We start from the raw sequence: 23,682 nt of genomic DNA on the forward strand, positions 1-23,682 counted from the left end.
AAATTAGAGGGAGTTTAGTTCCATTCCAGTTATGGGGACAACACCTGTACCTGTTTCTGCATGAACTCCATCTCCAGCACGTTGTCAGCAACCTCATCTGCCTCCCACTGCTCCTTGCAGGTCCTCACACGGCTGCTGGCCAGCTGGGGCTCCTTGGAGATGGTCCATTTGCTCAGGTTCTCCTTGGCTGGCCATGGCAGCAGCAGCTTGGAATCCAGCCATGCTGCAGGGTCCCATCCCTGCCCCTGCTGCTGGGACCAGTGCACCCTGGGAGTGACCATGGATCCTGCAGTCTGGAGGACACCTGAACCCTCCTTGGTATCTGCCTCACTGCAATAATCTAAGGTATGGGTTGGCTCCTCTTGGCGTGGGAGGAAGCCCTGCTTGCTGTTTCTCTGGCTTGGATCCATCAGAGATCTGGGAAGGTCACATTTGAATCTGCAACCCTGTTGCACAGGAGTGACAGATTTTCTCTCTGATGGAGATTTCAGTTTCTGTGGGGAATAACCATTGCCAGAGCCCCTGGACAAGGAGTTCTTGGCCTTAACCAAGCTGTGGACTCTGGGGAACACTACAGCAAACTTGGCATCAGTAGTAGCAGTGTTCTCATCCAAGTACGGAAAGGAACTGGTTCCATGGAGAGGGGAATCACCAGGAGGCAAATCAAAGCGTCCCACTTCCTCTACCATTTTAGGACCACCTTTCCCCTCCACCACTGAAGCAGAAGATTCTTTGTCCCTCGGCTCAGCTCTCTCCAGCTGTCCAGCTGCACCAGGGAAGGCTTTACCCAACCCACCCACCCACCCAGCAGTGCTCAGAATCCGGATTGCCATTCTACTTCTGAACCCAAAAGGTTTGCTGCTCCTCTTCTTCTTCCCAAATTTCTTCAAGAGCCATCTGGAGATACCAATTGCACGTGCCACACTCAGCAGTCGAGCTTTCAGCCTTGCTTTCTTGGCAGGTTTTTGGCCAAGCCAGCTGGTGACTTTTCTAAAAGCAGAGCAGCTGTGCAAGTGCTTGGATCCTTCCCCACCGTGCACAGGTTCTGCTTCAGAAGGTGCCTCTGCAACCATTTCTTCTGCTTTCTCTTTTTTTGACTTTGTAGACTGGCCTGAAGTCTGTTTAACTTTTCCAATAACTTTTCCAACTCTCTTCTTTCTACAGAGCAGCTTATCAGGTGATTTTTTTGTAATTGTGGAGCAGCTTGAAGTATTTAATCTTTTCCTTCCAAAACTCTGATCTGTGTTGAGTTCTCTTTGTTTACTGGGAGTTTCTAGAGCCGGGGGTTTTGAACAGATGCTTTCAACATTGTTCAGGTCTGAGCTGATTCCCAAAGCCATCTGGGCAGGATTTGGTTTCTGGCTTGGTGATAGCTTGGTCTCAGCATTTTTATGCTGGTTTTCCAGACTGAGGGGGATTTGGATTCGAGAAGAACATTTCTTTGTAAGCATCAGTGTTGGTAGGTCCTGCCTGCTGCAGTCTGAACTGTCCTTCTGTCCATCTCCAGCCTCTTCACCTTGTTCTGGGATCTCACACTTGCCAGATTTCTCCCTCAATGTCCTCTGCTGCTTGGAGAGGAAAGAGCCATCTTCTAGCTCTCTGCCTTCATCATTCACCTTCTCTTCCTGTTCATATTTGCTAAGGTGAATGTGGAGTTTTGCTTTCACAGCTGTTGGGAGTGGTTCTAGTTTGTTTTCTTTTACTTCATCAGTGTTCTCTGCAGTGCTGCTCTCCCCACTGCTGTCAGAATTCATGTGTCCATCTTCTGACATATCTTCAACTCTGTCATTTTCTAGTATATTTTCCTTCTCTATTTCGATATTTTCCCTGTTCTTAACTTTGAGTCCTGAAGTGCTTAACTGATCATCTGCCTTACTGCTCTCAGCTGGAGCACATTCTGGTTGTCTCAGCATGTTGTCTGCCTTCCTCATCTTCTCCTCTGCTTCCAATCCTGCAAATTCAGTGCCTTCAACATCAGATTCAATTTTTCCACCTGTGGTCACCTGCTTATTTTCAGGTTCAATAGATGCTTCCTTGCTTTCATCAGCCAGTTCCTTGTAGCCTTTTTCTTCATTCACAGGAGGATCTTTGAGCACAACTTCTTGCTCACTCTTGCCATCTAACTCAGAAGAGTTGCTCTTCCTTCACTGCAGGAAGTGCTGCCCACCACAGTCTCCTTTGTACCCATTTTGTGGGGTCCATGGCCTTCACTGCTGGAGTCAGAGCCAGAGTTACCTGAAGTTTCCAGAATATTTTCATCCTCACTTTCAGTGATGACAATCCTGGTAAGATTTTCAGCTTGCTTTTTCCCAGTCCTCTCCCCTTTTCTCTGTGCTGTACTGCCTTGGGATTGAGAACCTGATTTCTGCTCAGAAGCCTCCTTGAAGTCCTGATTCCCTCTGTGCCTTACCCTGGGGTTCTGTGCCTTTTCTGCCAAGTTCTGTTTCTGAAAAGAACCTTCAGCACCTTGCTCTGTGATCTCCTTTACAGCACCCAGCTCAGTGCCTCTTTCACCAAGTTTCTTTCCACATCTCTTTTTAAAACTCTGTTTCTTTTTGTTTGTGATGGCTTTTCCCTCCTTGTCACTGCTGTCCTCACTCTCCTGCCCTGATGTCATTTCCCGTTGCTTGCAGGGCTTCCCTTTTTTCCCCTCCAACCTGGACACTCCATGTTTTCTCTCTAAACCAGATTCATTTTTGTAGTTTCTCCTGCAGGCTCTTTTTCTCCGGAATAACTTCTTGTGGTCATTTTCTTTGCTTTCCTGAGGCCTCCCCAGCCTCTGGATTTTTAAGGGCTCTTCCCCAAGGCTGTCACCTTGTCCAGGATGTGACAAGGTGACACTTGTCACTTTGCCCTTCCCCTGGCCTCTGCTCTCACCTTCCCTCCGCTTCCCACAGCAGATCTTGGAGTCTCCTGCAGAGTTTTTCTCACTATTTAACACCTTCTCTTCCCCAGCCTTTTTCTGCCAGGTCTTGGATCGGGAAGGAGGCATTTCCTCAGTGTCCAGGAATATGTGAGGGTTTATCCTGACTCACCTGTGAAAGGAAACATTGTGTATTTTGTTGTGAAATAAGCTACAAAGGGAAGCCAGATGCTCCTGAGTACTAATATGCCTTGTTTCTGTGGAGCCAAATAAATATTTGCAGAGCTTTGCCTGTGCAGTGCCAAACTGACTGCCCTGTTCCAGGTTAATCTCTGGTTTATTTTGTCACAAATCACCCTGATTTTATACTTTTATTAGAATCATACCATCACAGAATATGATGATCTGGAAGGGACCCATCAGGATCATCCAAGTCCAACTCCTGGGCATGTCCTGCACAGGACACCCCAAGAACCCCATCATTAGGCCACATGTCCATGAATTTCAACAGCTGACAAAGGTTTGGACACACTGTAGTTCAAGATAAAATGAGTATTTTATTTCAGTTCCTGCTTCTCCAGTATCCTTCTTTGTGCTGAAGAAGAGAGGAACACATCCAATGGTTATATGAAATAAACATCAGCAGCAAACACTGCTCCAGGGTGTCATAACATGTTCCACTCTGCTGGCCCTGAGTGCACTGGCATTCCCTGGCACTGTTCCTCTAATCATACACATGGGATAAAATATGTAGAAGTGCCCAAAGGATTGGTCCTGATCTTTCAGGCTGATGCAAAATATCATTTCTACCCTTTCCAGCTATCCAGACCCATAATTTTATGAGTCCCTTTGCTGCTTCAGACATCCCACTGGGGCCCCTGTGAGTGGATGAAGTGCTGATGGCAGAGCCTGGGTTTGGGTCCCCAACACCAAACACTGCAAGGAAAGGCTCCAAATCACAAATCAGTAAGAGCACAACTGAAAGAAAATGATGGATCAGAGAAAGGAAAACTTGGAGGTGAATAGATGAGGAGAATGGGCCTAAAGAAAAAATCTTACAGCAAGGAAACCCATCAGTCTGCAACATTTTCCCAAAGAAAACAGATTAAAAGGCTCTTTTTGGGGTATTTGGGACTATCTTGGAAATTACATTACCTAGTGATGGGCAGGGAACAAACCAGCACATGGGACAGGGAAATTCTGATATATTTTGTCCTATAATCTCTTTATTAAAGTTTTCTCTCCATTTTCTCATTTTTCTTTCTCTTTGTTTTTCAGCCAATTCTATGGATTCTCCATAGGCAGAAACTTCCAGCCATTACAGATTTACAAATTCTGCCAGGGGGTAACAGGGGATGGAGAAGTCAAGATTTTGTTACTGATTCCTCCTAACTCCACCAAGCGTTACCTTATTTAAAGGATGAAATCCAGCATCTGGAAACCTCCAATCACTTGTTAGACTATTATGGGATGCTGGCAATATATTTACCTGTCTGACACACTGACCCTGCACCCCAGTGGCCATGGGTACAATGTCTGTACACGGGCTACAAGCCCAAAAGTGTTTTGCCCAAGGTTTCCTGGAACTCCCATCCACAGACATCTCCCTGCCTCAGGGAAGGGGTTGAGGGAAAACACAGTCAAGATTGCAATTCAGCAAGCTTTAAAAGCTTTAAACCTTTACAGCTGCTATAAAATCTGAGAAGGAATGAGACTTTTTAGTACTTACTACCTCAACAAAGATGGAAATCCAGCCACTCTCCATAATATCTTATGACTTGATTGCAGACTGAAACTTGTCCAAGTTATTAAAATAAATTTTGAAAAAAGGCCATTAAAAAGTACATTCCAGTACTCTGGGAGCAACTCTGTAAGAAACCACTCAGTGAATCAAAAAGTTTGTCTCACCTCAGTCACTACAAGGAGGGCAGCAAAACCACATTTGAGATTTCCACGTCTCAGGAAGGATGATGCTCTAAGAAAAGCACATTTGGTGTGTGTAAAGCACAGGGGTTTATTGCAAACGTTGGTTCCTTCTCTGTACCACCTATTTTGTGCTGTTCTGCATCACAGAACAATCTGCAATGAGGAAAAGCAGCACCTCCCTTTCCCCCAGCTGCAACTCTGATACTGAAGTAAAAAACTGCTGCCCTGAAAGCAGTTGCATACAATTAAGGGTTCCCCAACAGTGTGTCTTTAGAGTTCCCACTAAACTTCCATTTGTTGTTCTGGTCTAGAGCTGACTCTGTTTAAACACCCCTGGACACTCTGCCCAGTGCAGAGCTCATCTCTGAACACCGATTACCTTCCCTCCCTCTCTCTGAACAGGACAGTCATACACAGGTGTCTGTCAGCTCATTTCAACCCCCCCTCCCCACTTAATACCCACTACTCCTGGCCTAGATCTCTAAATCCTGCAAGACTTTTGTTACTGAGATTAATGGCAGCTGAATTAGGCTCTAAATCCTCAGTACAGAATAGTTGTTAATATTCTGTCCTCCTGGAGGCTTAAAGTTGATTCAGCTTCTCTACAGTGCCAAATGCAGGAGAAAATAATAAATAAAGTCTGCTTTTATGTGCTGTTGCTACATAGTCATGTGTCTAAAGCCTTCCATAAAACAAAAATGCTGAAATTCTTGGATGAGGACAAAGGTCAGGAACACTTCCCAAATTTGTTGGGAGCTCAGACTTGGGAGTTTGGTTTGACTCACTGTAAAGGCAGGAGCCCAGAGTGAATCTGGGTTACAAAAGTGAAAAAGTGGAGTTTACAATTCTTCAGAGACAGGGCTTTAGAGCAGATTGGTTTGTAACACCCCTGTTATTACTGGGAATGGGAAGATGAATCACTGCTTATATAAACAATTCCTTTGACATCAGACCTGCTCTGATGAACTGCCCTGGACCATCTGCCTGCTGGACACACTGCAGCAGGTGAAAGATGCTCCTCATCAGTTTTTCAGCTTCCCTCACCACCACACCAACTATACCTAAATCACTGCAGGAAAAAGAACAATTCTATGGCATTCTCCCTTTTTAAAAGAAATGAGAATAACTCGCATCAGAGAAAGGAGATCCTCAGTGCTGTCAAGAATCACAGCATGAACCTACAGCTAAAAAGAAGAGCAGAAAGCTCACGCTGCTATTTCAAGACCAAGAGGGAATTGTCTGTCTTCCCTGAGCACAGTGGATTCTCCCAGCTCACACAGAGAAAAGTATTATCATTAATATTAAAGGGACCTGCCTGGAACTTAATTCTTAAATTTCTATTTTCATTCACTGTACAAATTGCTCTAACCCCTTCTTTTATCTTCCTGCACAGTAATTTTTGTAACATACCTACACTGATTCCAGCCAGCTGCCCCTTACCTGGATCACAGGTCACATCCATGCAGTGGTAACATATTCCCTCTCCCAGGCCTTGTTTCCATGCAGCCCAGGGTCTGTTCCAAAGTTCTTGCAAGCCTGCCCAGCTGTGGAGCCTTACAGGGATTCTGGCAGTGCTGTGCTCTAAGAGCAGATAATTACATGTATTTGGAAGGAAAGTGGCATCAATAATTCAAGCTTTCTCATGGTATCTTTTGAACTCTTCAACCAGTAATATCAGCAGCTGGCTTGCAGAGTTCGGGATAAAAGAAGAGGTGGGATTTCATCTAGGTCAGGGTCAGATGTGGTATGATTAGGTGCACCCCCAAAGAAAGGGTTCAATTCCAAAACCAAAACACATCCACTATAATGCAAGAGGCTAACAGACAAGGCACAGTAAAAACTATCTTAAAAAAAAGCTTAGGTCAGTGAAAATAATTAAATCATAGGCCCCTTTCTTTTGCAGCCCTGGAGTTTTATTCCAGGGAGCCAAGCACAGACAGCTCAGCCTCTGCTCTCTCCTTGCCAATACCAAGCTCTCTGCTGAAACAGGAAAGCAGTTTCCAGCTCAGCACTGAAAAAGACAGCAAAACTGGCACCATTTTTGCCCTCATTATGCCTAAATCTCAATCCAAATCAAGCAGAACGACTAAATCTCCTTTCAACTTGAATTTCCAAATAAAGTTGTCCTCCCCTTGCAGACAGGCTGAGGTTACTCACAGCCAGTGTTTATGCCCATGAAATTCTGTTTAATTCAGGGATGGTTTTGCCCTGCCTGGGCTGTTCTGAAGGAATCAGGTAACAGAGCAGGCACAAATGCTCAGTGTGAGCTGTATGTGCAGCCACCCCCTGCTCTCCCAGGCTGCAAAGGGACAGTGCAGGGAGACCAGGATTTAACAGCTCTGAGGATGGCACTGGCCCTGTAAGCTTTCCTGCCCCCTCCCAAAAAGCCTTTCCAGAGGAGCTGGAGATTAAACAAAATGAACTCAGGTCCTGCCAGCCACCAGAACAAGTGACCCAAACATTAAATGTGATAAGATTTTAGATGCTTTGCAGCATTAGTTTGGGCAGGACCAGTTTGTCCATCTCCTTCCAAGAGCCCCTGGCTGTTATGTTCTGTACCTTGAGGACTCCTCCATTAAGAAGCAAAGATTAAAACTGGGGGTTGAGCTGCAGAACTCAAGAATTTTACCTGAGTTTTCTGTCCCTGGATGCTCCACTTCTCCTAGTTCACAAGAACGAGGCTGCAGAGCAACAGTGTAGTTAATTATTTCATCACGTTCTTTTATTAACTGCCCACAAATAAGCCTCTATCCCTCTCTGCAGAAAAGTGAAATCTCTCCTGTAAAGCTCAGAATGACCGATGGCATGTGGATCATCAATTCCTTAATGAATCTTGGAGAAAAGCCCTGGGGCTCTTAGCTTCTAATGCGTGTGTGGCAGGGAGGAGAAACTGCTCTGAAAAATTCAACTCTTGAGGAGGAGGAAATGGCTCTAACAAACTCCATCAGCATCAGGTGGAGCCTCTTCAAGGCTCTGCAAAGCCCAGGCAGCACCACAGCTGCTGCTTTGATTTCTGTGATTTGTCAGAAGCCTCAGACATTTGGGTTTCACCCTGGGAGGGCTGAGATGAAGCCACTGATCACATTCCCTTCAGACTCCTGTCTGCTCTGAGCTACCTGAGATGAGAAAGGCTAAACTGGTGCTGTGCAGATACTCCCTCCCCACCCCAGTCTCCAGCCTGGCTGTCCCAGCACCTCTAACCTGAATTCTCTGCACAGAATGAGCACATTTGTTTGCCTTTTAAAGTGCTCCTGGCAAGATGCTGGCAGTTGGTTCATATCTCGTTAAGGGAGAGGCAGATAAGCACCAGGAAAGATGAAACCCTTCCAGATTTCAGCTCCAGATCCCCAAGTAGACCGGATAGTGGCGTTTCCTAAAGATTTCTTCATTTATGCAAAATACCAGGTCCTTTCAGCCAGAATTCAGCCACTATGATTTAAAAAAGGTATAAGAGAGTGATAAAACATTAGAATCATCTTTTCACTGCAAATTCTTAAGTCAATTACATAAAGGAAAAGCTTTTGATGCTATTGCATAAAAGAGATATGAAAGGTAACTCAATTTTTAAAAATTACTAAATCACAAAAAAAAAAAAAAAATTAGTAGAAACTAGCTGTGATTTGTCAGAGAAATTACACTTTGCATAAACTCCCAACCACCTTGTTTGCTTGGTCATAGCTCAGGTAAAGAGATTGGTCAAAGCTATTCTTAAGAAAATCTGGTTTTAAGATAAACCCCCTAAACATATAATTGGGTCTCCTCTTGGTTTGACTCCACAGCAAGTAGAACTGACGATTCAGGCAGGATTGAAGCCTGTAAGACTTGTTTAAAAAAATATTTTTTTAATGTATCCCCCCTCCTTCCCTCCACCCCTCATTGCATTCATATAAAATATCTCCACTCTTGCTTGCATATCATATGCTGCCTCATATTGACAGAAAATATTCTCCTTTGAGCCTGTACCCCAGGCTACTGAGGGAGAATTCCTGACCTCTCCTTCCTGACCTCTCACTGTTTCAAACTGGTAAGGGCTCTGCTGCTTTCTTCCAGCTATTTTAGGACGAGCCAAAAGGTCTCCAAGGGCCTCTTCCCCAGCCATAACCCGAGGAAGCCAAATCAAATATTCATTGCAAGGAGAAACCAAAACAATTAAGTTACATAGGTTTGAAACCAGCCTCCTTAAATATTTCAGGAGCACTTTGTTGCCCAATTGTCTGCCGTTCAGCAGGGCTGGATGATCCTGTTCCACTGCAAGGCAGTGGCCTGTGGCCCCAGCCCAGGGGTCAGAGACAACCCCAGGCTCTGGGCAGGGATGGACCCGAGCTGGGTGAGCTGGAGGACTCTGTCAGGGCTCAGACTTCTCCCTTCTAATCCACTGAGTGACCTCTGTGGTTTGTGTCTAAAAGGAGCAAACCGAGGAGGCAAGGCCAGGCAAGCTGACCCTAAATCCAGTCCTGGTTTGGTGGCAGCAGAGCTCCTGGCAGAGCAGTGCCAGCAGCATGGGCAGCAGCCAGAAACTGCCCCATGGCTCATCCCACTGCTCCTTCACTGCTGCTGTGCCCTGTGCTGCTCTCAGACTCTGCATGTGATGTTTGTACTTTCATTTTACTGGGCACACCTGGGTGGCCTCCAATGAGCCATCCTTGCTCTCCTTCCCCATTTCTGCATAGCTGGGAACCATGGGTTTGATAGAGAATTCCTCTGAGTCAGTGAAATCCCCTGGATTTAAACTGGGTTTCAACCCAATTATACATGAAAGCAAGAGGCTTTTTAATGGTGGGGGGTGGGCTACAGCCCCAGGGCTGTTCTCCCGTGGGAAATGAGTGCTCTGCAGAAAGCAGCTGAGCCCCCAAATACAAATCAAAGGCTCAAAGTGGAATGTCAGATTGTGCAGACTGAAATGATTACACCCAGGTAGCTGAAAATCCCCAGCAGATTCTAATAAGCTTGTAGAGATAAAGGTAGAAGGAATCATGCAGCTAAGAGTGAGGTCTCACTTTACAGCCAAACTGATTTTGTGGGGCCACTCCTTCCTTCCAGTGTCTTCTGTTTTCCCCAGCTGTTTCCTTTACACCAGGCTGGTGGTCACCTCAGTGCAATTTGAGCTTACAGGTAAGTTGAACTTCCTCATGCTGAACTTCTTTCTAAATGAGAGGCCTGCTTGCCTGGAATTGCCCTTCCTGGTTATTCCCTTACTCCAGATCATAAGGCATTAGTTAGTTAAAAATTAAATTTAAAAGAACACATGAGCACCAAGAGAAGAAAGGGAGCAGGAACAAGCAACACAGGAGGGCAGAATAGACCTTGGCCACAAAGGTGAAACTCTTCTGGAGCTCCTGAGCACTGGAGGGAAAGAGGAGGAGGCTACAGGAAGGCCACTGTACCTGGAAGAAAGTTTGGACTGGAAACTAGGACAGAAGCATAAAGCATATTATCCTAGTGGAATAACAAACTTTCATGAGATATTGGGCCACTCACATTTTTTATGCCCTGTGATATTGTCCTTACCATTTTGAGGCACAGGCACTGTTGTTATGCTTTTCCTGAAGATCTGAAACAAACTGGGAGTCACTTGCTAAGCCAGGCATTTGAAGACACTCAAAGACTCTTCTCAAGGGGATTGCTTCCAAAACTTGACATTTATTTTATAGGATGACAAACATTTTCTCTCATTTAATATTAACTACCCTGTATCTTATGCTCTGTTCCACTGCAGATATTTAACTCCCTTAATCTTCTGCAGATAAATCCCTCTTCATTTTATGAGAAGTCTCACCTCTCCAGAGAGATCCTCACATAAATCTCATCAGATATCACTGTGACAAGGAAATGGTTTACAGAATTTGAGCCACTTCTGTGCAGGATACATTCCAGTGGAAAGCTCCTTCTGTGCATAAGCAGATCCAGAACAAATGTGAGCAAGTTCACCTGCAGAATCAAGCCTGGTCAGTCTTCTGAACAAGAAGTGATCACAGCTACTTTCTGTTTCTGCTCAAAGAAAATCCACCAGGTTAATGGTACCTGCATCCCATGTTATTAATTAATGAGGTACATGGAGTTATGATACATTAATTCATGCCTGTGAATTGAGTTACTGAGAAATGGGCATTTTTCTTGTGCACTAAAAATTACTAGTTGAAGATCTTAGCCTCAAACAGGATTTTTTAGTGGTTTAAACAAACCTCTAAGAAATAGCTGAATGGGCAGAGAACTGTCAGGAGGTGTCTGCCTGTGCAACATCAGTTAACAGAGATGAACTGGAGCAGGAGAGGTTTCTATCCAATCCAAGGTCTGAGGCTTTAAAAGGGCAAAGCACTTCAGAGAGATGACATGATATTATTTCACTTTGAAATCCTCATGCATCACTTATCACAGTTTCAAAAGAGGGTGTTTTAAGGATGGACCCTGGATGCTTCACAACAGGAATCCCAGTGCCTGGATTGACTGCTCTTAGCAAAGGGCTCCAGGAGACTTTAGGGCTGAGGTATTGCCACCTGCTCTGGAGCTTCAGTAAGTTAAGTATAAAATTAAACTAAACCAGTCTTTTTTAAAGGTTAAATCCATAGTAAGTAACCATCACTTAATGCTTAGATTGTATTATTTCCATAAACTGTACCTTATGGATCTACCTGGACAGAACTGAATTTCCTCATTTTTTTTTCACATCCTCATTACTGTTAATTTACATTCAAAACATCTTCCTGTAATGAAAGTACAGGCAAATATCACCAGGTCTGAACTGTGAGCAAACTGTCACAGCACTGACAAGATCACAGGTAATCAAACTGATTAAGGACTGTGATACCTTCTTTGGTCACAGCCTGCATTTTATCTGCTCTTATCTGTGTCAGAATGAAGTCAGGAGGATGTGTTTGTCTACAGAACAATCACACCCTTGAAAAACACCTCTCCCAAATTCTATTCCTGTGGCTAACCTGCAGTTTGGAATAAAGCTCCCCCAGCTATAGCTGAAGCCACTTTTGTCTCAATATACTGCCTAAGAAATAACACCAAGCCTTTTTATTCTGCCATATTCTCTGCTTCCTTGGACTTGTACCCCATCAAGGCTTGAGCTGCAATATCTGACTTTTGGGGTGATATTCAGCAGCTCAGAGATGTCTTTGTGTGGCCAATTAGGCTTTTTTAGGAGCTCAGCCTGCTTTTCAAGGGCTCAGCACAGCAATCTGATGCAGGTAAATTCTCTTTAAGGAAGGAGAGTGTGAGCAGAATCCAAGCTTCATTTCTTGAAGACCCTGCCTTAAGCAATCAGTGATTTGCTTTAAACAAATGAACAATATGTAGAGTCTGTAGGAATAAGCACACAAGGCACAGACTCATCTGCCAGAGGAACAAAAAGGAGGAAGAGATCCTTGTCTTTGGAAGGGCAAGAGTCAGGGACAGGCTGAGCTCTGCCCTTGGAGAGACAGGTCCTTCCAACCTCAGGTGACTGCCTGATGCTGTCAGCACATGCTCAGGACCATCCATCTTAATAGGGTCAAAAAGCTCTTTTAAAATTTAACTTAGCTCTGCATGCAAGAGCTGTGCCACAAAGAGCTAGAGATCAGTTTCCACTCATTCAGCAGGGGAAGAGCCTCAAAGTACCTTTTTATCTGTTTTCCTCCCTACTGAGACAGGCCACAAGTGCAAGGAGCCTTTTGGCTCTCCTGTCTTGGTTGTGTTCCCAGCAAACCCATCCCTCCCATCCCCATGGATGAGCCAATATGGATAAAAAGCAAGATGGAAATGAGCAGTTTGGTCATACATCAGTTTCATTACAAGAAAATCACACTTGGGAGAGGCCATTTCTACCTGGGCAACAGTTGGGACAGATTTATCAAAACCTGAATGATCTCAAGGACCATCCTACTGCTACAGCAGCCTTTTCACACAGGGATTTGGAAGTCCTCTGGGAAGCTGCACCTAACCCAGAAAGCTTATCAGACACCCCCATCATCAGGGTGGAGAAAAAGGTTGAGGAATAACCCAAGCACTTCGGGCAGATATTGAAGGAATTTTTCCACCTGGTTTATCCCAGGGAATCAGCTACAGCTGCAACACAACTTTGGGCTTTGCTTAAAAGAGATAAAGTCTAACGTGGTTTAGCAAGGACTCCTGGGTTTTAGAAGAAATTTTACACTAAAGTCTGTCTCATCTTTCAGCCATACCAATTCCTGCTCCTTTTAAAGACATCCCAATCCATGAGGCCACATAGGCAGTGGTTTGGAGGCTGAATTCAGGACCATAGTCCAGGCATGAAATCCTTTAAGTTGCCACAAACAATATTCTAAGAAACAGACCAATTAAGCTGTAAAAAAAATAATTCATTCTCTCACTAACCAGACAGGCCTCAGGCTTCATGACCAAGATGAAAAGTGCTTCTCCTTCCAACATTATGTTCTTCTAACAGAACTGTTAAACAAATTCTGCAAATATTCAACTGCTAAACATCTGAGGAAAGCTTGTATTACTATTGAAAAGTTAAAAAAAAAAAAAAAGAGCTCCAGGCCAAGCTTTTTTAGTAGAAAATTTGGCAGCAAACACACCACCCTATAAAAGAGCTCACATTACCAGAAAGCATTTGACCTAAAACTCGGGCTACTATGAAACAGCATCCCATATTAGGGACCCAGTGTGTACTCAGATGTGGAAAATTTGTTCCTGAGTTTTGATCCAAGACTGTCCCCTCTGCAGAGCAGCAGGTCTGTAAGGGTCAGGGAACACTGTGCCAGCATTGCTGGAAGGATTTTTTCAAGTCAGTGTTAACAGCAGCTCTGGTCCTGCAGCCAAGGGCCACTTGCCAGTGCCAGAGCCCAGTGAGGCTGCACAAAGCAGGAGAGGGGGGAAGCAGTGCCAAAGCCTGACTGGCAACAACCTTAATAAGGGCCAATGAACCCTCAGAGTGCTTCCAAGCATTAAAGCATTAGCTCTTGGAGAGGGCCAGCAAACTTCTATCAGATGCCAGACAAGGAGTTCAAGTGAAAAGTAGAGGTAGGCACAAAACTCGAGGGGTTTGGCAGCAGCTGAATCCTCTGATCAGAAGCAGGCCATTATTTTTAGTGTCAGCTGAGGGGCAGGCTAAGAGTAACCACAAGGCTCAGAAGGCAGTTCCTGAAAGGGAGAGATGAAAAGGGATTTTTTTTTTCCCCCCTCACTGCATTCAAAAGCTGCTTACATTCATTCATTGAAGGCTCACCCTTCATGATCATCTCATCCCATCACCGGTTTTACTTGCTGCTCATTTTCTGACAGCACCAAAAATACACCCTAATTCTGTCACAAGCCTTTCCATCCCTTCCTGCTCAACTCAGAACACTACTGAAAGCACAATTCATGAGTTCCAGTCTTGCCCTGTTTTGTTACTTTGAAATTTCTCCTGTATTTTAGGCATAGGAGCTCTAGAAGGACTCTTAATGTCTCTGCCTACAAGAAGTCAGGATCTCATTCCATTGAATCCTTCAGTTGCAAAGCTCTGCTAGAAAAAAAGAATCTGCTATATCTCAGCACATATCCTTAACTACTCAATCACATTTGTAGTCTGGCTTGTGCTTGAGGAAAATAAGAAGCCTGATTAATTTTTTTTTTTTTTTTTTGCTGTTGGTTTTGAATCTAAATGCACTTTAGAGTTTACAAAAAATGGTAGCATTTTTCTGACTCCCTCACTCTTCCAGTGGACCTACTGGAGTTTTCAAGTTATGTGGGTGAAATATAGGGAGAAGATAATAAATTGCTTCTGCCCTTTCTGAGTAGGACTGTCACATCTCTTCCTTCAAGCATGCCAACAAATAAATACTCAGAAAAGGCTTTAGAATCAATCCATCTGTGAGGAGCAGAAAGAAGTAGCTGGGTGCACCAGGATGATGCACATGCACAGGCTCCAGCTCACACCAGCTCAGAAGCTGCTTATTAAACCATAATTTCCTGTACATTTGCAGAATCAATGCCTGGCACAAGAGGTAGAAGCAGCAGGACACTTCCCTGCCAGCTTCAGTCCTGCAGCAAGAGACAAGGAAATATTGAAGCACACAGAAAAAAGGAAGTGAAAACTACTTGGGAAATGGAAACTGAAAGAGAAGGCTCTCTAAAACCTCATTAGCAATAAATTAGGTCTCAAAGGAGGTATTACTAATTTTAGAAGGAAGGGTGCCTGAAGCCCTGAAGCACCAGCAGAGCAACTCTGCAAGCATTTTCTCCTGCAGAACAGAATGTGCCATCCTAGTGCTGTAGGTAAGAAAGGATTCCTCAGCCTTGCTTGGGAAGATCAAGAGGGCTCCCAAAGAGAGGTAGAAACAGGAGGGCTTCCAAGGAGAGGTTTCCAAAGTGTGCCAAGGACAGTTACTCTGCTCCATTCCAGGAGGATTTAGTTCTTCCACTGTGACTGACTGTCACAGTGCTACAAGCAAGTTACAGTAGAGAAATTTCAGAATACTTTGTCCCTTTTCTTAGCAGGAAAAAAAAAAAAAGTGCTGTTAAGTGAGGGATAAAGGAAAGCAATTTTAAGGACGACCAAACTGCTCTCTGCAGAGTTTTACCAGCTTCAATTCCAAATCCACTGGCAGACAGCACAGCAGCACTGCCAGATCAATCCTGTCTCCCTTCAGTGTTATCGTGTACATTTATTCAGGACAAACCAGCAATGATCTTCCAGGGACTATAATCTGAACCAGTGCCCTTTCCTGGCATCCCCATAGGGATTGCAGGATGGTGACACGATCACTTTGCTCCTCCCACCCACCACCTTGCTTCGCCTCCAGGAGTGCTCTTTGCCTCCCTCAGCTCAGAGGGCAGCTCCACCTTCTCCCAGGGATTGGTGGGCAATATGAAAGAAGCTGTTGAAGGACAGAATAGATATGAGAGGAGACAAGGATCACAAAAGGGAATTCAGAGTTTTATTGCAAAAAAAAAAAAAAAAAAAGAGCAATGTAGTGTTCAAACAAAAATCAAATTCAATTAGTTTTTCCTCCAATTTGAATGGCTACAAAAATAGATTCTACCCAAATCCATAAAGCCAGTTAACAGTACCATAACAAACAAACCCCAAAATTACTCATGCAGATACCATATACAGCAGTCACAGGAATCTAGCATATATTACTTAATGCTTTTTTCTTAAAGTAAATTTCTAAATGTTTCTTTTAAAACTGAAATACCCATAAGATTTTTAAAAAATGTACAAAAAATAATTGTTGGAGGTAACAGTGTGCGTTTATTAAAATCCTGCACCAAGGCAGTAAAACATTTATAATTTAAAACCCAGCCCAGTAGAAAAGAGAAATGTGCAAACATTTGAATGTTAGATGTACTCAGAGGCTTGTGGTGCATCAGACCTGGCATCCACTGCTGTCCTAAAGCAAGGTGGGCTCCAGCAGGAGAGGTCTCCAAGAGGCACTGAAGGGGAGCAGAGGCAGGAGCACAGCACTGGAGCTGCAGCTCCCAGTCTGGCTGCTGGCAGCACTGGTGCCTTCTCCCCAGGGACGGTTTGCCCAGTCAGTGGTGTTATGGCACTCGATCCAATGCCACGATGTCCTCCGTGAGTTCTGGTCAATCTGCTGCAGGAGGGAAGAATGCAAAAGCCATTTGAAAAGGCAGGCAGTGGAAGCTGATAGACTCAGATTGCTGCTGGGAGCTCTGGCTACCTCACCAGCTCCCTTGGTGATAAGGCTAAGAGTCAGGAGCCTTCAAATGATTTTTAGCTCTTCCTTTACCACTGGTGTAGCACGTAAGGTGCTGAGCAGTGTTCACACAATGCTCAGCCAGCAGATTCCCACCCTGAAAATTCAGGTCAGAGTTCTGCACAAAGCACTGAAATAAGCTGAAGCTTATTAAGAAATTTCATTCTACTTTCTGCTTCCTTTGGCTACTTCAAATACCTTTAGCCTCACCTACCTCCTCCATTACTTAGTCCATGTCCTAATGGACTTCTTGCCGAATTTTTTTCTGCATAACTCCTGCAATGACACAAGAAGAGATTCCTTATTGCAGTGCAGTCTCATGCCATCCACTCCCAGATGCCAACAGAAGACCAGGATGAGGCAGTGTCCAGAGGAAGTGCACAGAGCAGAGCATGTCAGGCAGTCACTGATCCTTCCACACCAGCAGTTACCAGTCCCATCAAGCTTCCTGCATCCTTTGCAGACAGTAGTCCTTTGCCTACACTTGGTAGCCCCTGACCATTCTAGGGAGATGAGATAAAGCCCCGCAGCCATGGTGGTAGCTCAGCTCTATTGTACAGACAGAATGGGAGCAGAGACACTGAACACATCCAAGGGACAGTGTCAAGCCAGGATTAAAACTCCAGAGTCCCATCCTTGACCAACTTAGCCCATGTGGCCTGCCCTTAGATCAGTATGGGTTGACACAAATAGAAACCTGTATGCGAATACTCAGAGTCCTGTTCCTTGGGGATGTGGGAATGTGATCTCTCCTGCTTTTCGGAGAGAAAGAGACAAAGCATTATTCATTAAAAAACGTCAAGGGACAGCATGTGAAAGAGAGCCTGCCTCTCATTATTGCCCTTTGGTACCTTGTGGGATGCACATGTGACCAGATTCCAGCAGAAGGATCCCTGCCATCGAGTGGCATCCCCCTGCTGCCACCTCAAGCTGCCCTCCCCTGCCAGCCCCAGCCATCAGGAAGAGAAGTTGGTTGATACTCACCCTCTGCCCCCCTCCAGAGTACTCTGGATCTCCTTCAGCACTTCTGGAAAGCAGAGAGTTAAAGCAGTGAGCCAAACCAGAGAGAATCTGCTTTCAGGCAGCTGCCTGACCACATTCCACCTCCTCACTGAGGAGCCTCCAGAACCTGCCTCCCACAGCTCAGAGGTCAGTCCTTAGATCATCGCTGCCTCTTCAACCAGGTTTTTACTGGGCAGGCTGGCACACAGGCCTGAAGCAGCCAGTTGCCAGAGGAAATGTTGCCAATCTCTGTGTAGGAGAGCCCCAAAGAAACTGTCTGTTCCAGCTGTCATCTTACACAAGTCCTATTGGAAATAAAGATCCTTCTCTTATCTCAGCAGGGAATGCAGCTCTGCAGAACAACCCCTGCCCAAGGGCATGGCTATCTGTCCAACCCCTCATTTCTGGGGATTCAAGAAAACCCAGCATTTCCAATCAGTAATTACAGATCCCTTGGAACTGGAGTTCACAAAATTCCCAGAAGCTTTCTTCTTTTCCCACCCAGAAAGGCACCTTCCCTCTCAGCAGCAAGACTATCTCACTCACTTTCGTCATTGAGTAAGGCATGTTCCATCAGCCTCCCAGACTTCCTTTCTGAAAAAAAGTAGGAAAAATTGTTTTACCTAACAATATTTTCCCCTTTTCCTGAAATAAGTGCAGTTTTGGAGAAATGCACAATTGAACTGGTTTTTCTTCCCACATAAAGTACTTTTTGACTTTACTGAATGCTTCACAACTAATCCTTAAAGTCTCTCACACACTTAACTGTTTTTCTCAGCAATACTGGTTTGGATAACAGAAGATCTAAGTCCAGACCTTTCCTCCAGCAAAACTCTATCCTTTAAGAGACTCTTCCACATGTAACTTACTTCAGAGCTATCAACTAAAATACAGTCCAGGCAGGTCACAATGTTTCCCCCACATGCTTCCTTATTTTTCCCTTTTTTTAGGTAGAAATTATCAACTGTAGCAATAGGAAAGACATTTTGAGATTTACACACACCATGCTACCCTCAGTACACTTATTTTTTTCACTTACCATCTTCTCCACAGTCACCTGAACTCCTTCCTGGTCCCCTAAAAAAGGAAAGGAGGCAGAAAACAATTACTGATGCTGAAGAACAGAGGTGCAGAGAATTCCTGTGTGTTCTTGGCAGCTACAAGAGGCTCCAGTGCACATCAACTAAGTGGTCTGCTGAGTGTGGGAAGGGCTTCACCATATGCAGGTGATGCAGAAGTATGCAGACACTACAGAACAGTTCTAAACTCCTGGAATAAAATTCCTATAGGATCTCTGTGAGTGTCAGATCTACTGTTACTCAGTGATGTTCCAAGAGAAGGAACATTGGATCTCTTTTCACAGAGCAACCTCAGCACTTGGGAACAAGCAAAGCAAGCCAGGGCTGTCTTTCTGGAGTTTGTGACTCCAGCTTAGGGATACCAGTTCCAAAACTTCCAGCTTTGTCCTACCACACGTACTCCAAAACCATCAGGGGAAGGTTGTATTTCCTGATGCCAGCCCCTCTACGGATGTTAACTTCAAAGGGGTTTTCTTTCCTCCCTGTTCAGACACAGTCAGTGTGCAAGAGTGTTACAGACATTACCTGGAATTCCTTGCAGCATTCTCTGTGCCAGATTTGTGCACGTGGTTGTTGCTTGTCACTTCTGGCATGTCCACGATGCACCGGGGCTCCACCAACCATTTGGTGGAAAGGGAAAACCTCTCAAACTCCGATGGTGAGATCAGATAGAAACCTGCAGGGGATTGGGAATTTGTGAGGGCACTGGGAATTAATAAAGGCAATTCTCAGGAAACAGTTCCAGAACTAAAGGTGATCCTAAAAAAGGAACAGATCTAGGCATGATCTATGTTTGGCAGGAAGGGTTTGTCTTTCCTTCTATCTAAGCAAGGGGGATCATTGAGGAAGATATTACTCCAGCTTTCTTCTGGTTAACCTGCAATTTAAGGTTATGCTGAGACAATTCTGTTGTCCTGTGCTGACACTTGGGAAAAGCAGCACAGAAAGATGCAAAAACTGAACTGAAAAGCAGCGATCCATCTTTAGCAGGATCCCAATTTTGCAATGTGAGTGCTGAGACACAAGGCATGTACAGGAGGCACAGTGGAGCCATTTCCCAGGGCCTGCTGCTTAGAGAGCCATTTGCCTCACACCAGACAAGAGGAGGGTGGCCAGGTGGAAGTGATCTAAGGGGCACATCCAAGCTGAAAACCACTATTCACTCCTGTATTCATTAACAGTAATGGAATAAACTCTCCCCTGCTTCTTCCAATTCATGTGCTGGTACCTGCTGGCAGCTAGTACTGCCCAGAAACACACAGTGAACACATTTCTCAGTCTCACACGTGTACACAGCCAGCTAAAAAACACTAAGCTGTTTCCCATTGTCTCAAACACACAACAAGAGGGGTGATCTGGGAGAAGCCCACCTCACCTTGGCCATATTTGGTGAAGACACAGGACGCAATGCCACTCACATCCTCCTTGCGGATGCAGGGGTAGCGGATCTGCAGCTTGAGGAAGGGCAGGGAGATGATCTGGATGTCTCCCAGGTTGGTCAGCACTGCCAGGTCGTTCTCACTGTAATCATCAGTCTTGCAGCTGCCAAAGTTGGCAACAGTCACCTTCCGTACCCTGCAGCCCTCCAGGGCTGTCAGCTTGAGCTTCAGTTTGGAGCTGACCTTGGGCAATGTGAAGACCTGTCACAGGAATGAGACACTGACACCTCTTCCTGCACAAAGGCAGCAGCAGCTCCCCAGGACATCTGCTGCTCCCTGCCTGGATAATGTTTCCATTCACAGGGAATGCACACAGGTGTAACCAGAGCCAATCCCCTGCTCATGGCATGAGAATGAATCAGCCACAGGCAGTGTGAAAATGTCTTTCTGTTCTGACATCAGTTTTACCCTTCAGGCTGTAACCACACTTCTCCCCCATTTTTTCAAAACTCTTCCCTATTTGGCTACAAATTAATACAGAAAGAGAGCAGGGTTTAAGTTAGTGTGCAAAACAAGAAACTTTTAAGCTACTTCACAAAAATACAAAAAAATTCCTGGTTCTGTACTAACAACAGAAAAGCTCTTACCCAAAAGCAGAGGCAGCCTTGTCCAAAGAGTATTAATGTAATACAGGCATAGAATTTCTATATTCAGCATGTGCAGCACTATGCTGAACACCAGTTTGCCAGCACACACCTGATTTATGGACTGTACCAAACAGAAGTGCTGTCCCAGGGCTGTTCTTCAGGTACAGGAGAACAAGCACTCCTGAGAGTTCTCTGTCCACTGAAGCAGAGCCCAGTGCTTTAGCAGATTTCATGCACAATTCATAGGCACCTCTCTCTCTCAATAGGTGCCACTCACCTTAAATTGCTCTTCAGATACCACCAGCAGCTGGTGGCTACCTTGCATATCAGGACTCTTGGAAAGGTCATGTGCTACTTCTAGTGGTTCTGGGAGGGGAGTGCTGCGTCCATCCAACACAAGTATCCCCACAACAGGAGCCCTGTGCATCAGCTGAATCTCTTTGGCTAGACAGGAGAGATAAGGAGGAAAAACAAACAGAAAAAACAAACAGGAGTCTAGTCAGAAACATTGTTAGAAACTCTTTCACACCCTCTCATCACTGGAGACCTATATACTGTGGTTATAGAAATGCTGCCTAAAAAGATTTGGTGGTGGTGAAGGGCATTAGGGCATTCTGATTGGACTGACCTGTGTTGAACAGAAACCATTGTCATATAAAGACAACAGGCCTAGCTGTCAGAACAAGGGACATGTGCAGCAAGGGTTGATGGCAAACTTCAGTGACAGCTGACAAAAATTTACATTTCTGAACTGATTAGGAAATGAGACTGAGACACATCAAGCAGTGCTGGAGCTCCAGCTCAGCTGCTGCAGTGAGCATTGCTTAGCTCAGACACTGCCACACTTGGCTCCAATCACTGATAAGCAGCACTAATTGAGCAACCCTACTTTTCTGGCCATAACTCCTGTGAGCCATAGCTCAGACCCAACAGAACCCTGCTTTCAGGAGGCACTTACCCTGCTCTGCCCTCACAGGCTCATCCATCCTCCTCTCAGCTGGAGGAACACGTAAACAGAAAGCATAGACTGTCCCTCCATTGGTGCCAGCCCACAGGGACGGGCAGTGCCGGGAGCCTGGAGTGACAAAAAAAATCCCATGAGCAAGACAACATCCATGATATAACAGCTTTCCTTGGCTGCACAAAACCTCCCTCTGTTTGCACCCTAAGTATCTTCATATTAGGGGAGACCTGCCAGGCACAAACTGCAAGTTCTTAACATTCTTTTCCTAATAAAGGTCCATCAGCAGCCCTTAGAAAGGGCACTGCACCTGAGCAAAGGCACAAGTACCACCACATGAACCACCACAATTTCTGTGTCAAGTTTTCACACATTTATATCACAGATGAGCAGAACAAACTTCTGCATGCTATCAGTTTGGGCTCTGATGCACAACCAGCCACCACCTTCACTAAAATTAAAAGGCCTTGCTGGAGACAGGGGTGAACTTTAGGGGAAAGAGAGAAGGAAAAGTTTATACTATAAAGTCAGATGCCAATATAGCACATTTGAAAAATCATACATAGAGACTTGATTCAAAGATGAATGGCCAGCTAACTGGATTAGCAAGGAGCCCAGAATGGCTAAATAACAATTCTACATGACAACATATGCTCTTGTTCTATATCAGTTTTTCAGCACAGCACAAAGTAGGACACAGGAGGTGCTGAGTTTTCCTGGCAGTAAATCCTAATACACTCCTTGGCAGAAGCAGTAAAAACCCATTTGGAAGAAGAGAGAGATGTTTTTCCTACTCACTGTCTCTCAGGAAGGTATCAGCAAAATACAAGGTTCGCACAAAGCCAGTGAAAGAGTCTTCTGCTGAGCGCGCTTCGATCTTGCGCTGGACCGGGGCCAGTTCCATCTCCTGCAACATGTCCTGGTCAAACTTGGCATTTGCTTCTTGCACCTTCACAGGTGAGGAGACACTCGGTCAGTAAGGGGTAGACACAGCAGGGAGAGAGAGGGAGCATGGCAGCAAGAGAAAGGCACACCAATGAACTTGTCCTCTGATCTTTTCTAAAAATGTGCCTGATTTTATCTAACAGGGCAGCATCAGAAATTGCCATTTTCCCCTCATACCAACAGCTATTGATTTGATAGCAGGGCTGAGACCACCTCCTGCTCCAGGCAGTCTCAGCAGGCTTCAAGCTGCAAACAGACAGACCCCAAAAAGGTGAACTCCTCACCTCTGAGGCATTCCCACCACCTCCTCTCCGCTTCCTACTGGACACGCGGCTTCTTCTGATCCGCCGGAATGACTGCCGGAGCGACTTCTTCAAGGATTTCACTCGGGACAGGGGACCTTCTAAGGCCAGCTGATCACTGGGATGCAGTGTGCACCTGGAAGAGGGAGACAGTAGCCACATGGTCACTTTCTACTGGGTGGCAATCACTCCCAAGAGTCCAACAGGACACACACAAATGTCAGAACACACACATATATTCTGGAAGATCTTCAAGAGTGGAAAAAAAAGCAGCAGAGCTTCTTGCTACAGTGACAGCTCTTGAGAAATCTTATCACACCTTGCTTTCTTAATAATTCCAGGTCATCATTAACATAAGGATTACCACAGACCCCCTGGAAAAATGACACTTACTTGACAAAGACCAGTCGCTTCTGCTGATGGTCAAAAAGCCCAAACCCATGACTGGTACCAAAGGCCACAAGCTTCCACTCCGAGTGCAGGGCCAAAGAGGTGACCACAGCTGGTGGCTGACATTGGACAAGGACAAATGGCTGAAAACCAGCTTCAAATCGAACAGGCCCATCTCGAGTTTTTAGCTTCTCATGACCTTTCCATCGATAGCCCTCTTGGTCCTGCAGGAGATCTGCTTCAGCATGGTCCACCATGTGTTCTGCATCCTCATCATTCAGCTCCATCACCAGCACCTGGAAGGAAGAGAACAATCTTTGCTGCAGCTTTTACTGTGCAGACAGATCTCCAAGCTGCAGCCTTTCCCTATAGCTGCTAAACTACTGCACCTCTCAGGACAGATAAATAACAGCAGATAATGTCTAAAACCAGCTAGAGAAAGCAGAAAATCCCAGGATGGTTAGGTTGGAAGGCACCTTAGAGATCACCGAGTTCTAACCCCTGCCATGCACAGGGACA

The 23,682-nt window shown here is 45.2% G+C and overlaps 2 protein-coding genes across 6 annotated transcripts in view; both read right to left on the reverse strand.

Annotated features, from left to right (window-relative positions):
* MYO15B (myosin XVB) overlaps window positions 1-14,386 on the reverse strand; it is a 56,509-nt gene extending 42,123 nt beyond the window's left edge. For both annotated transcript variants that reach the window (XM_085557017.1, XM_085557016.1), the window contains exon 1: window positions 51-14,386. In XM_085557017.1, coding sequence (XP_085413143.1) covers window positions 51-1,931 — 1,881 coding nt within the window. In that variant the 5' untranslated portion in view covers window positions 1,932-14,386. The remainder of the gene's footprint in view (window positions 1-50) is intronic.
* A 1,275-nt stretch (window positions 14,387-15,661) lies between these two features.
* LLGL2 (LLGL scribble cell polarity complex component 2) overlaps window positions 15,662-23,682 on the reverse strand; it is a 32,862-nt gene continuing 24,841 nt past the window's right edge. Inside the window, exons 15-27 of one of the 4 annotated variants that reach the window (XM_085557031.1) lie at window positions 23,167-23,459; window positions 22,756-22,909; window positions 22,325-22,433; window positions 21,524-21,640; window positions 20,843-21,009; window positions 19,915-20,179; window positions 19,065-19,215; window positions 18,500-18,537; window positions 18,007-18,054; window positions 17,443-17,485; window positions 17,156-17,210; window positions 16,673-16,734; window positions 15,662-16,335 (exon numbers count right to left, since the gene is read on the reverse strand). In XM_085557031.1, coding sequence (XP_085413157.1) covers window positions 16,681-16,734; window positions 17,156-17,210; window positions 17,443-17,485; window positions 18,007-18,054; window positions 18,500-18,537; window positions 19,065-19,215; window positions 19,915-20,179; window positions 20,843-21,009; window positions 21,524-21,640; window positions 22,325-22,433; window positions 22,756-22,909; window positions 23,167-23,459 — 1,494 coding nt within the window. In that variant the 3' untranslated portion in view covers window positions 15,662-16,335; window positions 16,673-16,680. Of the gene's footprint in view, window positions 16,336-16,672; window positions 16,735-17,155; window positions 17,211-17,442; window positions 17,486-18,006; window positions 18,055-18,499; window positions 18,538-19,064; window positions 19,216-19,914; window positions 20,180-20,842; window positions 21,010-21,523; window positions 21,641-22,324; window positions 22,476-22,755; window positions 22,910-23,166; window positions 23,460-23,682 lie in introns of all 4 variants that reach the window. The other 3 variants (XM_085557030.1, XM_085557032.1, XM_021541655.4) reach the window with 3 other exon arrangements.

The sequence above is a fragment of the Lonchura striata genome, chromosome 18 (genome assembly GCF_050655825.1).
Source record: "Lonchura striata isolate lonStrDom1 chromosome 18, ASM5065582v1, whole genome shotgun sequence".
NCBI classification, from domain to species: domain Eukaryota; kingdom Metazoa; phylum Chordata; class Aves; order Passeriformes; family Estrildidae; genus Lonchura; species Lonchura striata.